The 12,078-nt window shown below is 60.8% G+C and overlaps 1 protein-coding gene across 4 annotated transcripts; it reads right to left on the bottom strand.

Annotated features, from left to right (window-relative positions):
* Positions 1–229: 229 nt before the first annotated feature.
* On the bottom strand, positions 230–11,141 carry LOC111140007 (pseudouridylate synthase 1). Of its 4 annotated transcripts, XM_022492404.1 has the most exons (6): positions 10,816–10,940; positions 10,502–10,733; positions 8,775–8,912; positions 4,866–4,968; positions 1,870–2,561; positions 230–546 (listed from the first exon to the last, which is right to left on the bottom strand). In XM_022492404.1, the coding sequence occupies exons 1-6, from the start codon at positions 10,902–10,904 to the stop codon at positions 517–519; spliced, it is 1,284 nt and encodes a 427-aa protein (XP_022348112.1). In that variant the 5' UTR covers positions 10,905–10,940; the 3' UTR covers positions 230–516. The 4 variants fall into 4 exon arrangements, with proteins under 4 accessions (XP_022348112.1, XP_022348109.1, XP_022348110.1 ...); XM_022492401.1 differs by lacking the exons at positions 230–546; positions 10,816–10,940 and adding an exon at positions 11,103–11,141 and having other exon boundaries at positions 1,016–2,561; XM_022492402.1 differs by lacking the exons at positions 230–546; positions 10,816–10,940 and adding an exon at positions 11,117–11,138 and having other exon boundaries at positions 1,016–2,561.
* Between the last annotated feature and the right edge of the window lie 937 nt (positions 11,142–12,078).

Genomic DNA, 12,078 nt, shown 5'->3' with positions numbered 1-12,078 from the left:
GATGTGGGCAGGGCTGGGGTGGATGTGACCGGGAAAGGGCCTGCCCTGCTCATGCTGCCTTCTACTACACCAGCAAGCCACCAAGCCCGGTCCTGAGGGCCTGACGGCTGGTCCCGTAGAACCTCTTGTGCCCACCTGCTCCAGCCTCCACCCACCGATGCCACTTTGTTCCTAACAGCACGCACCACTCCCTCCCAAACACCGAATGAAAAATAAAAAAAAGCACGACTTAAGCAAAGTTTGTACTTATTTAATTAGAAAAATTACTTCTTTAAAAAAATAGTGTCTTTACATGCTGAGGTGTATACGGTTAACGCATGAGCTGAGAACAGACTCACAGCACGTCCTCCCTGGGATGAAGCCCAACGTGATGCAGGTCTCAAGACCCTGAGGTTGCGGGGCCGCGGTGCGGCTCTCCTGTGTCGGTGAGGACGGCCCGCAGCGGCAGCGGCGGCAGCAGCGGTTCCCGGCACACACTGGGCCAGCCCGAAGGCGCTCCAACAGGCGGCCACCACCTCAATCACTGTATCCTGGGGGGCTGGGGACCTGCAGGACAAGAACAAAAGTGTGGGTGCTTCCTCCCTGGGGTGGGCTGTCCGCCTGGGGTCACCTGGCCTGGCCTGGCATCAGGGACACACATGAGCGCCCGGTCTCTGCCCAATACCTGGTCTCCACACCAACAGTTCGGACCCCTGACCTGCTCAGGGAAAGTCAAAGCTGGAGACAAGGGAGTCTTCACGGGGCTCCGTCAGATCCCCCCAGAGGACGGAAAACGAGGCTCCTCCAAACTGGACAAGTGCAGGCAGCAAGAGCCTGTCCTGGTGGGAGTCCAGCAGAGGCACGCCGGGCCCCCAGCTCGAACCTGCACACACAGGCCATCCGGCCTCAGTGCCTGGGAGAACTAGTCCCCACCAACACCCAGAGCAGAAGAGCTCACGCAAGCTCCCAGCAGGCCCGTCTCCCCTGGAAGAGCTTCAGTTCTCCCAGTGTGGCTGTCCCCACCACCACCCCCACCCCCACCGTGGCCCTGAGACAGAGCAGGAGAACTCCCGTCTCCACTGTCCAATCCCTGTCACCGCCCATGCCGCTGCCCGCCGTCATCCTGCCTGCACACCTGCTCTTCCACACCTGGCCCACCTGGCTGGCTCGCCTCACCTGCGTGCGTGAGTTTACAACCCATGCGTGCAGGAGGAAGCACGTGTTTCTGGCGTGTAGACGATGGGAAGCACTGTCCCAGCACTCCAGGTGGGACTGCGCCTGTGGAGAGCTGCTGGGCGAGTGGAGAACCCAGGCTCAGGGACGTCTTCCGGCCTAGGAAAAGACCTCCTGCCGCAGACTACGCTGAGCTCCAGCGCCTCGCACACACGCCCTCCTCCTAACACTACCACTGGCAGGGACGACCCACCAGGAGCCGCGGCCCTAGCAGGAGGGCGCGTCAGAGAGCAGCCTCCTGGGGTGGCCGCCAAGCATCCTGCATGCCTCTCTTAAGGGAGCCCACGTTCCAGAGCAGGTGTGACAACAGACACATGAGGACCCCACAGTGTTCGTCCTCACAGCGCTGTCCCACAAATAGAAATGCAGACCACCCAGCCCGGCCTCTGTCCAAGGTCACCAGGCACAGAGAGGGGAGTGCACACAAGCAGCACTGTGGGGCCACCAGCCACTTGGTCCCATGCCCTGCCCCAGCTCATCCCCGGCTGTGTGACCCCTAAAGGCTGACACACCCCCTGCGCCTCGGCCTGCTCGTCTGCACAACAGATGCGAGGATGCCCAAGTGCAGCAGGTGACAAGCTCATCCGAGCGCCTGGAAGGGAGGGCCTGCGGCCTCCCCGGAGCCCCAGCCTCCAGCCCCACAGCCCCAGCCCCCACCTTGGCATCTGGGCAGGCTGCGGTGTGGGCGGTGGCGTTGAAGTCGTGCACGGGCAGGGTGCTCAGCCACTGGGCCATGGACCGCTCGTGGCGCTCGGTGCTGATGATGGTGGGGTAGATGTGCTGTTCCTTGAACGCCGTGACCCCCGCCTCCTCCCGCGACCAGTCCAGCGGCTCGTGGAGCCCGTCATTGCCAAAGCGCTGGTTGTACTTCTCGAAGTGCACACGCTCCAGAACCAGGCCGAGCCCTGGCGCCTTGGGCACGTCCACCTTCGCCTCTCCCCAGCTGCGCTCCAGCACGCTCTCGGGGGCGTAGCCCTTGACGATGGCCACCACCAGGCCGACCATCTTCCTGATCTGGTGCGTCATGAAGCTCTGCCCCTTCACCTTGATCACCGCGAACTCCATGCCGTCCCGCACGAAAGGCTCCTCGCAGAACATGTCCAGGACGTAGCGCCGAGCGCTGGCCTCACGGGGCCCCTTCTGCGAGGTGAAGTTGTGAAAGTTGTGCGTGCCCTTGTAGCAGGCGAGGAGCCTGTTCACGCGCAGCAGCGTCTCCGCGCTCAGCCGGTAGCTCTCATCCTGCACGTCGTGGTCCTTGTGGGCGAAGGCAAACGTGGGCAACATGTAGAAGTAGGTCCTAGCGTCACACTTGTTCTTGGAGTTGAAGCCGCCCGTGACCCTCTTCAGTCCTTGAGGGGAGAGGAGGCAGGTGAGGACAACGCTTCCCGCCAACGTGCGCCTGGAACAGACACGGGCCCAGCCTCCGCGCCCCGAACCCGCCCACACCAGACACTCCACGGCAGAGCTACACAAACCCACTCATCAAAACCACACGCTGATGTTCAAACCCAGGTTCACGGAGGGGCAGCGCAGCACGTGCTCTCGCCCTGTGCAGCTCTCCACGGCGTGTGCTGCGGACCTGAAACCACACTCTACGAACTGTCCTCCACGAGGCCACCAGGCAGCGACAACCACCAGCTCAGCGACAACCGAAGGAACTCAGGACAACGTAGAAGACCGGCAAGAGGAGCGGTCGCACGCAACTAGCATGTTCACAGAACAAAGCAGCGGCAGCCCCGAGCACCAGGAAGCAGCCGGCAGAGACCCGCACTGCGAGCGCTGACAGCCCGGCAGGTGCCCGACACGCGCCAACCAGGAAGGGAAAGAATGAAGACAGGACAAAGCGCGCAGGGCACTTGTGTGAAGCAGACACGTCTGTGTGCGTATAGAATGTCCCCAAGGACACACAAGTTCCGGCGAGGACCCTGCGCACGGCCTGAGCTGCACCAGGGCCCCGCGGGCCTACAGGGGTGGGTCTGGGCCTGCACCTCCAGCCGGCCCAGCCCCAGGGCTCCCACCGTCCTTGCTCTCGCTCTACTATCAGGCCTCATTTGGGGGCAATTTCAGGTTTTTTCTTTGCCCGGCATTAAACGCTTTCATCCACGCCGAGCATCACTGGACGCGTCGTGCAGGCGACTGCCTGCCAGGATCAGCACCCAGGCTGCCTGATGGCCACGCTCCGGGCCACACTGAGGAAAACCACCCTGCATGTCACACTGCACGAGGAGTGCTGACAACTGCGGTAACTGTGCAGGATTCGGCGCTGCTTTAGCAAAACTGGGGCCGATCTACGGACCACACGGAAGACCTTCCCATGCAAGCGCGTCAACTGGCCTTCACAAGGGTTTACGCGATGAGGAGTGTCCTGGGGGGACCCTCCCTAGGGGCAGAGAAACTGTGCAACAGAGCAAACACAGACATCCGCTGCGGACACGGTCACAGGAAGCGTCACTGACCTCACACGAAGCCTCCGTTCACTTGCACCCAATGCCCGCGGCAGCTGCGTCCGCGGCGGCACGCAAGCCCAGCACCCTCGGACGGCCCACGGAGAAACCGCGTGCGGCACGCCCGCCTGTCAGGTCCACACGGCACCTGGCTCCGTGAAAAGAGCCGCACCCAGGGCCTGACTCTGTTCACGTAAAATGCCAAGAGCACTAACCCGCGGCGCCGGACCGAGTCGGTGGTGGCCGGAGAGGAGGGGTGGGGGCGGAGGGCTCACGGTAGTAGCCGGGATGCTCCGCAGCTGTGGGCGCACGGACGCGCACGTCAGAACTGTACGCTTAAATACGGGCGTCATCAAACGTTAGTTATGGCTCGAGAGGTTTTTTTCAACTCGCAGTTAGAAAGAAAATGAGGCAGCGTGGGTGGGCACCACACGGGGTCGTACAATACCCATCAGCTGCGAGGCTGGGGGACAGATGCAGGGACGCGGCTGTCGTCTTCGACGCTACAAAAAGCAAGGTGAGAAGAATGCTCTCACAGGGACGGCCACCACGGCCACCAAACAGCCTGTTTGCAGAGACGTGAGCAGCGGGGCGGCGACAGTCAAGGAGCGCATGGCGGCCGCACGGCCTGGCCCGCTACAGAGGGTCTTCAACCCCGTTTTAGCCCCCAAAGCAATCGCTAAAAAACCACAGTGAGTTACCTAAGAAGTCACCTAAGAGGGCAACCACATGATGAGGAAATGGAACTACGAAAACATGCATTAATCCAAAGAGGAAGCAGAACAAAAGGAGCACAGAACACCTGAGACGAAAAGCGACAGACAGGGAGGCCCACAGCGACGAACCCAACGCCGGGAGACGTAAACGGCCCGGAAGCGCCACTCAAAAGCGGGGTCAAATGGGGCTGGTTTAACAAAGACCTAAAAACCCCGCTTACCGGCCGTGTTATAAAGGAGAGTCATCACCCATTTCAACTCAACCAAATCCGAACTCCTGTGTCCGGGCTTTGGTTGAAACCAGCCACTGCCATGAAGGGCGCATCCTTCAGGAGGAGGGGACAGTGACCTCTGAAGTGACTCACAACCGCTCTTACCAACCTCTAAGCAACAGCTCGGAGTCCTAATTCCACACCAGAGAAACCTGGTGCAGCCTCACGTCCCAGCAAGACCCACGGCCACGGGGCACAGGGCCGTGCCCTGCAGCGCTTACCCAGGATCCGGATGTGAGGCGGAAGGTGGCTGTTGATCTTTTCTAAAATGTCGTCTATCAGCCACACCTTCAGGGACACGACCTGGCCGGCCGCCGACACGCCCTGCAAAGGAAGCAGAAGGGTCAGGCATACCCCTCCATAAGGTGGTTCCTAGAAGAAGGACCACACCAACGCTAGGCCATTTCCCGGACAAGGTCGGCTTTAGAAACACATCTGAGAGGCTGGTGAAACCTGAGGACGGCGCTCGGCCCCCCAAGAAGCCAGGCGAGCACCACCGATGGCTTCGGAGCCCAGCAAAACACAAATCATGCAGGCAGGAAACAAAGGCCCCCTGGACCGAACGCTGCACGACAAGGGGGAAGAAGAGCAAGCGATTTCGTCAGGAGAATGGGAGGCCGAGCAAGGAAGAGCTCGCCCAGCCCCGCCCACGGCGCCGCCATCCCTGCTCCAGGCACCCGGTCACCAGCGCTGCTGACGCTCCACCGGGAGGAGCCTCCGACTCCAGCACAAGCCTGTGCCATCTGCACCCCCATCTCATCGTGGAGGCTCATCTTGTCTGCCCTCGTCATAGGGACAGCAGGTACGGCCCAGAGACCTTCCAAGAGCCCCTCCTCGTTTGACTTCCAGGCCAGCACACAGCTGTAATCACCTCGGCTTGCCCTGAGGGACCGCTGCTCGTCTGTCCCTGGGCCACCTCTATGAGCACGCTGCATAACGGGGCTTCAGCTCCATCGACAGGCCAGGCACCCACCAGGGGCCTGGAACGCATCCCCCGCAAACTGGGGGGAGGACCACTGTGCCATCTAAGACAGGAGAGCAATTATCCTGTGAACAGGGATGGGGCACGACGTGGACAGGGAAAGGGGGCTGGCTACACAGGCAATGCCCATCAGGGTGAGCACGCTTCCCAACCTGATGCCAAACCTTCGTCTAGAAGCTGGCTTTTCAGACAGTCAGCATGGCAGGACCGTGTGGGGGCAGGGAAGGAGACAGGAGGGCTGCTGGGGGGCGGGCGGGGGACAGGGTGCCGTCCTGGGTGCAGACGGGCAGGCGTGCAGCTCAGCACCACCCGCGTCACAGCGCCGCGTGACCATCATCTGAAGACACCCCACAAACCCATGCCAAGAGGTCAGACTACAACACACGGGACATCCCCGCCCGAAACTCAGACTGAGTCAAGAAAACAATCGGACAAATCCCGAGGACATTTGTTAAAACAACTGGCCTCTAGTGCCCAAAAACATGTCATAAAAGACCAAAAAAGAAAAGATGGGACAGATTAAAGGGAGCTCAAAGAATGGGAGCGCATGTGCACACATGGACTGCAGCTAAGGGGCCGGGTCAGTAACGAGCCGGCACACGCAAGCAGTGGTGTTCCATCAGTGCTGGACTGCCCAAGGGGAGACCCCCCACAGGGCGCCACCGTCCCTGCACATTCAGGCCTGCGGCTTTCGGGAAGTAATGAGGTCCACGACAGACTCTCAAACTGTCAAAACAGTTTCAGGGGAAGAAAGGACGGAAAGAGAAACATGGCAAAATGGTATCATGGCAGAATGGAGGAGAGGGCTGGTCTGGAGTCCACTGCGGCACCCCCACACGCCTGCAGGGCTGACATTCTGCCCAATAAGAACCTGGAGAGACAGGTGGCGCCTGGGGGGCTCAGCCAGTGAAGCACCTGGCTTCGGCTCAGGTCATGATCCCGGGGTCCTGGGATCGAGCCCCGCACCGGGCTCCATGCCCAGCAGGGAGTCTGCTTCCCCCTCTCCCTCTGCCCCTTCTCCCTTTCTAAAAAACAACTGGAAATCTAAGAAAAGAAACAAAAAATGAACACTGACAATGTTACCCACACTAAATCTACTGCCCCCAGATCCACGTCCTGCAATACAGAGCATCCCAGCCATTCCAGGAGCTGAAAATACACAATGGATTTCAAACACTTAGATCAAAAAAAGGAATGAGAAGGGGCGCCTGGCTGGCTCAGTGAAGCGTGCAAGTCTTGATCTCGGGGTCGTGGGTTCAAGTCCCTTGTTGGGTGTAGAGATTACTTAAAAAAAACAAAATCTTAAAAAAAAATTTAAAAAAGGAACCAAGATAGCATGGCTGCTTATCAATCACGTGTGTAAATGAGAACATTCTGGGCGTGCTGCTGGCGCAGGAGACAGCTAACAGACCTGGGGTCCTTCCTGGGGAGCTGGAAGTGTCCCCAGACCAGCCGCAGGCATGGTCACAGAGCTCTGAACACGCCTGAACCCACTGACCCGCACGCTCTGGGTGGGCAAACTGTAAGGAGTGGACTGTATCTCAACAAAGCTACTTCTTAAAAAACCTGAAATAAGGGGCGCCTGAGTGGCTCAGTGGGTTAAAGCCTCTGCCTTCGGCTCAGGTCATGATCCCAAGGAGCTGGGATGGAGCCTCACATCGGGCTCTCTGCTCGGCAGGGAGCCTGCTTCCTCCTCTCTCTCTGCCTGCCTCTCTGCCTACTTGTAATCTCTGTCAAATAAATAAATAAAATCTTAAAAAAAAAAAAAAAACTAAGAAAATGCTATCATTTCTTTCTCCATCGGACCAGATGCATTAAGTGGAGAGACGAGCTAGGACGTTGATATGGGAAGTTTCAGGTTTCTCCGGGTTCCCCAGACTGGGAGAGGAAAACGCATCTAAACGCAATCCTAACAACAGCGGATTAAGCCCCACTGTTAGCTCAGGCAAACACCTGCTTTTCTCTGGCCTAGAAAACTCCCAGAAAGCTGTCACTGGAACAATTAAAGAGAAAAGGGAGACTGTAAGGAACCACAGGACCCTAGCCTGAGCCGTGAGAAACGTTACTGCATCACCTACAAGACGCAAACTGGCAGCCCCGTGTTTGTCCTCTGCTATCTGTACAACGTGCCTCTTCTGCAGTCTCCGCCCAGCACCTGAACCCAGAGGATCTCGTACCTGCAGACGTGGCCATGGTTCGGCTGCTCAGGACCCTGACCTGCCCATATCTGGGTCACACCCCCGAGGGACCTCAGGTGACCACAGAAGCCGCTCAGAGCCGGAATGCAGAGCAGGACAGAGGGCATACGGTGCACTCTGCATTTCCTATCTACTGGAGAGGAGCGTGAGGTTAGCGCCTCTGCCTACCCGCCTGCCCAGCTCCCCTCCACTCTCCCTTGGGGACCTCCTGCCCGTGCCAGACCCACACCCAGGAACACGAGACCACTCGGCATGGCTGCCACGCCACCCAGGACTGAGCCCGGGACAGATGTGTGAGGCAGTGAGTCCCTGCAGTGGGGCCCAATCTTAGGGCCGAAAGGACAGCACAGGGCCACAGCCACTGAAGGCCCCCAGTCCCCGAGACGCGGCCAGAGCAGCGGTGACGCACCATGAGTATGGAGTACGTAGTGGGCTACCAAGCCGCAACACGCACGCACACTCGCACCCGCACCCGCACAGAACGGGAAATGTGATCTGCCGATTGTGCTCCTGCTGATTACACAGGGAAAAGAGACTATCTCGGATAAACTAAGTTAAATAAAACCGATTACTCACACCAGGGTCATCTGTTTCCTTTCTCCTCTTGGAAAACAGGACACTCGATCCTATGTGTACCATCAAGCCTGAGTCGCGGGGACACTGTGACCACCATGTGGCCACCTGCGGGAGCCACAGAGAACAGCACAGACACGAAGTCTGGGCAGCACTGAGCCTCCAGATCCTGCCACACACAGCCTGGAAATGCTCAGAGAACTTCTTAGTGACACGAGACAATGGCTTTCTTTCCCCGTTGGCTAGTTTGGTCCACGCGTCTGTCGTTCACAGAAAACAGTCTTGACAAACAGACACTGACCTGTGGTGTGTCGCACAGACTGGCAGCCGCAGGTGCTGCTGCTCAAACCTGCAGGGGAGGGGCAGGGAGTGCCTACCTTATCTGTCCGGGCACACCGTTGGAAGGACATTTTCCTCATGTCTTCGCCGTGATTTTCAGGAATACAACCCGACAGGACCAGAGCAGACACCAAGTCATCTTCGATGGTCTTGAACTGTGAGGACCCAACGTTCCTCTGAAGGAAAGAGGAGAAAACCAGTTTTCTTCACTCAGTCACTGCCCACAGATGGGAGCCCCGGGCCTACACTGCTTCCTGTAGGGTGCCTGGGTGCTGGGCCCACACCTGTGGCCCTGGGGACACACCACGGCACCTCCCTGTTCCATAGCGAGTGAGAGAGTTACCTAAGCATACCCAGTCTCTAGAAACTTCCCACCCTGGGCAGCCAGGTCAAACAGCCCACAAAGGGTGTCACCTGAGACACCGCTGCCTCCCACCTGGTCGGATCTGAAACCAGCGCCCCTCCTACCAGAGACCCATTGGTCAGCAGCAGCAGGCCACAGAGGGACACCCCCCCCCGTTATGACCATGGGGAGGCAGACCCCTTGACTCAAAGCAAGAAACCCAGCCTTGGCATCCCGGCACCCCTTCAGCTCACGTGACCAGCCTGTACAACTTCTTGGAACTACTGTGTGCCAGGGAAAGAGGACAGCCACTGCTTCTAGAACCCCCTAACGCTACCCTCTCAGCGTGCCCCAACCACAACCCAGTGCCTGCAGGCCCCTGCACATCCATGAGGTCACACGACCACGAGGATGCTCCTCAGAGAAAGCTCCAGCACACCAGGCACATGAGGGCCTACGAGCAGTCCGCCGCGATCACCACAGAGGAAGTTCTTCCCAAGGTCTACCTTACAGCCCTCCCTGAGACGATCAAGTCATAAATGCTGCTCAAACACCCACGCGGGGGACGGAGATGCGGCAGTGGGGAAGGCGGCCAAGTGCCAGGCTCTCAGAATGTCCTTCCATCAGCACAGAGAGCCACTGTCACTCTCCAACCCCCCGCATTTCCCTAACGGGGAAACTGAGGCAAGGAAAAACCAGTGAGCCTCAGCAAAGCTCTCGAGACGGCGCCTAAGGCAAAAATGCACGTCAACATCACAGTCACAAAAGCATTTCACGGCCCACACGGAGCAGCAGGGGTGGTCCCTCCGTTCCTGAGGCAGTCACCGATGGCACAGTTGACCTCATGCCACATCAGTTTCCCCGGTGCCTCCCACGTTCTTCCCTAAAATAAGACCGGAAGAGCCGCAGGTCTCCCGCTGTTCGTAGTGAGAGCTATTACAACACCTGGAGCGCCCAGGACGGTTGTGTTGGATGCTCCGGGCACGGCACTCAACTCCATGCCCGAGTCAAGCTTCAGCAAGCTTACGGAACACGGGACCCACGCTGTGGGACCAAGGAGAGCCGTCATGCACGCGTGTGGCACCCACACCCCGACTTCCAGGAATTCTGAGAATTCTACCTCCCCACAGCCTCTGAGCTCCAGCGCCTGACAGACACCGGCGGCTGCCTCTCCCAGCCCCTCGGCCTCCAGGAGAGAGGAGCAGGGAGAGCCTCCGTCAGGGCCTGGAGCCACAGGCTGTTCGGACACAATCCCAGCGGGGCACCTCCCCGGGCCACAGCAGGCCTCCAGCGGAAACCCCGCCCAGGGAGCTCACCCTGAAGAGCAAGGCCCCGTGTCCTGCGCTGCCCTAGCCTGGACAGCTGTCACCGCGAGGTCCCAGCCTGACGCCGGTCGGAGGCAGCCCCGCGCGGCGCCCTCACCTGCATGCCGTGGTAGCCCTTCCCGGAATAGGCCATGAGCAGCACGATCTTCCGCTTGGGCAGCTTCCTCTGCAGCTCCCCGTCCGGACTGCTCCTGAGCTTCTTGGCCTGCTGCTCCGCGTCCTCCCAGACCCGCGCCCCGCCCTGCCAGCCGCTCCGGGCCTTCCGGTCCTGCTCCCGCGCTGCGCCCACGGGGGCGGGGGCCTGCACGTTCCCGGCCATGGGGGGCGAGCTGCAAGGACACGGCCCGAGTGAGCGTGCGGCCGGGGCGCGCGGCCTGGACAGCGGGGGCCCGGGCGACGCGCCGCGGTTACCAGAGCAGACGCCGTCCCAGGCGCGGGCTCCACGCTCCGCAGGCTCTCCGCAGGGCCCCGGCCGCCGCCCGCAGACTGGGCGCCGCCATGCGCGGCGGGGAGCGGGGTGTTGGGGGCGGGGGTGGCACGGGCCCGGTCCCCTCCCCCGGGGCGCCCCCGCGGCCGGCGGCCGACCTCCCCGGCGGCGCCGGCCTTTCCCGGCCCTCCCGCCCCGCCCGGCCGGCTTCCCCCTCGGGAGTCCGGGAGCCTCCGGCCACTCTCCCGCAACGAGACCGACGCGCTCCCACCCGACCCCACTCACAGCGCCGCGCACTGAGCCGGAGCCGGACCACGTGGGCGAAGGCGGAAGTGCAACGCGCGCCCGACGGCGGCCGGGCGCGGCCTAAAGGCCTACTGAGCGGGGCGGGGGGCGGGGCCGCGCCGCCCGAGCGCGCGCGGCTCCCGGGAGCGAGCAGGTGCGGACAGGTGTTCGGCAGGACTAGTGCCGCGGGCGCCGCGTTCCTGAGGTGGACCCCAGGGGTGGGCGTGAGCCCCTGCCCGGGAGGCGAGCACACCAGCGCCTCCCCGGACTCTGCGTCTCCCGGATCCGCGGTGGCCGAGCGTCTGCTCACGGCTCACACCTGGGGGCCGCGGTCCTGGGGAAGACCTTGCGGGAGGGCTTGGGAGGCGGCAGGAGGCGCCCGGGTGGGCACGGACCAGTCTCCTTCCGGAGCCGGCGAATTGACCAGAGCAGTTCGGGAGCTCACGTTCTCGTGGGGGGACGCCCAGTGACCAACCCAAGCAGAAAAATAAAACGGGGCATCCCAAAGCCATAAACGTCTTGTGCAAAAGGAGCTGAAGCACTGGTGCGCCCACGATGTGAGTCTTGGAAACTGCCCGCAGTTAAAGAGACCTGATCAGAGGCCCACGTAGTGTAGGTCCTCATTCATACGCAGCGTCCATAACAGGCAGGCCAGGACCCAGAAAGTGGGTTGGTGGTTGCTGACAAGAGTCTCCATGGACCACACCATAACCAGGCTCCTCTAAGCTCAAAAGCGAGGATGGGTTGACAAGATCATGCTGGCGGGAGGGGATGCTCACCCGTGCTAACGGACCCCCAGGACAGCTCTCCCCTCTGCGGGAGGGGGGAGCGCAGCGTCTCTGTGCAAGGGCTGGGTGACCTGGGGAGCTCTGGTGGCTCAGCAGCTTTAGGAAGCATTGGGCCAGCTCCACAGAGCACCCAACCTTCACACAGGGCATCCCCCACCCTCTTCTGGAAGATTC

The sequence above is a fragment of the Enhydra lutris genome, unplaced genomic scaffold, assembly GCF_002288905.1.
Source record: "Enhydra lutris kenyoni isolate GAN:26980312 unplaced genomic scaffold, ASM228890v2 scaffoldscaffold144, whole genome shotgun sequence".
NCBI lineage: Eukaryota > Metazoa > Chordata > Mammalia > Carnivora > Mustelidae > Enhydra > Enhydra lutris.
The sequence above is the reverse complement of the archived record's forward strand: the minus strand, read 5'-3'. Positions and strand labels throughout refer to the sequence as shown.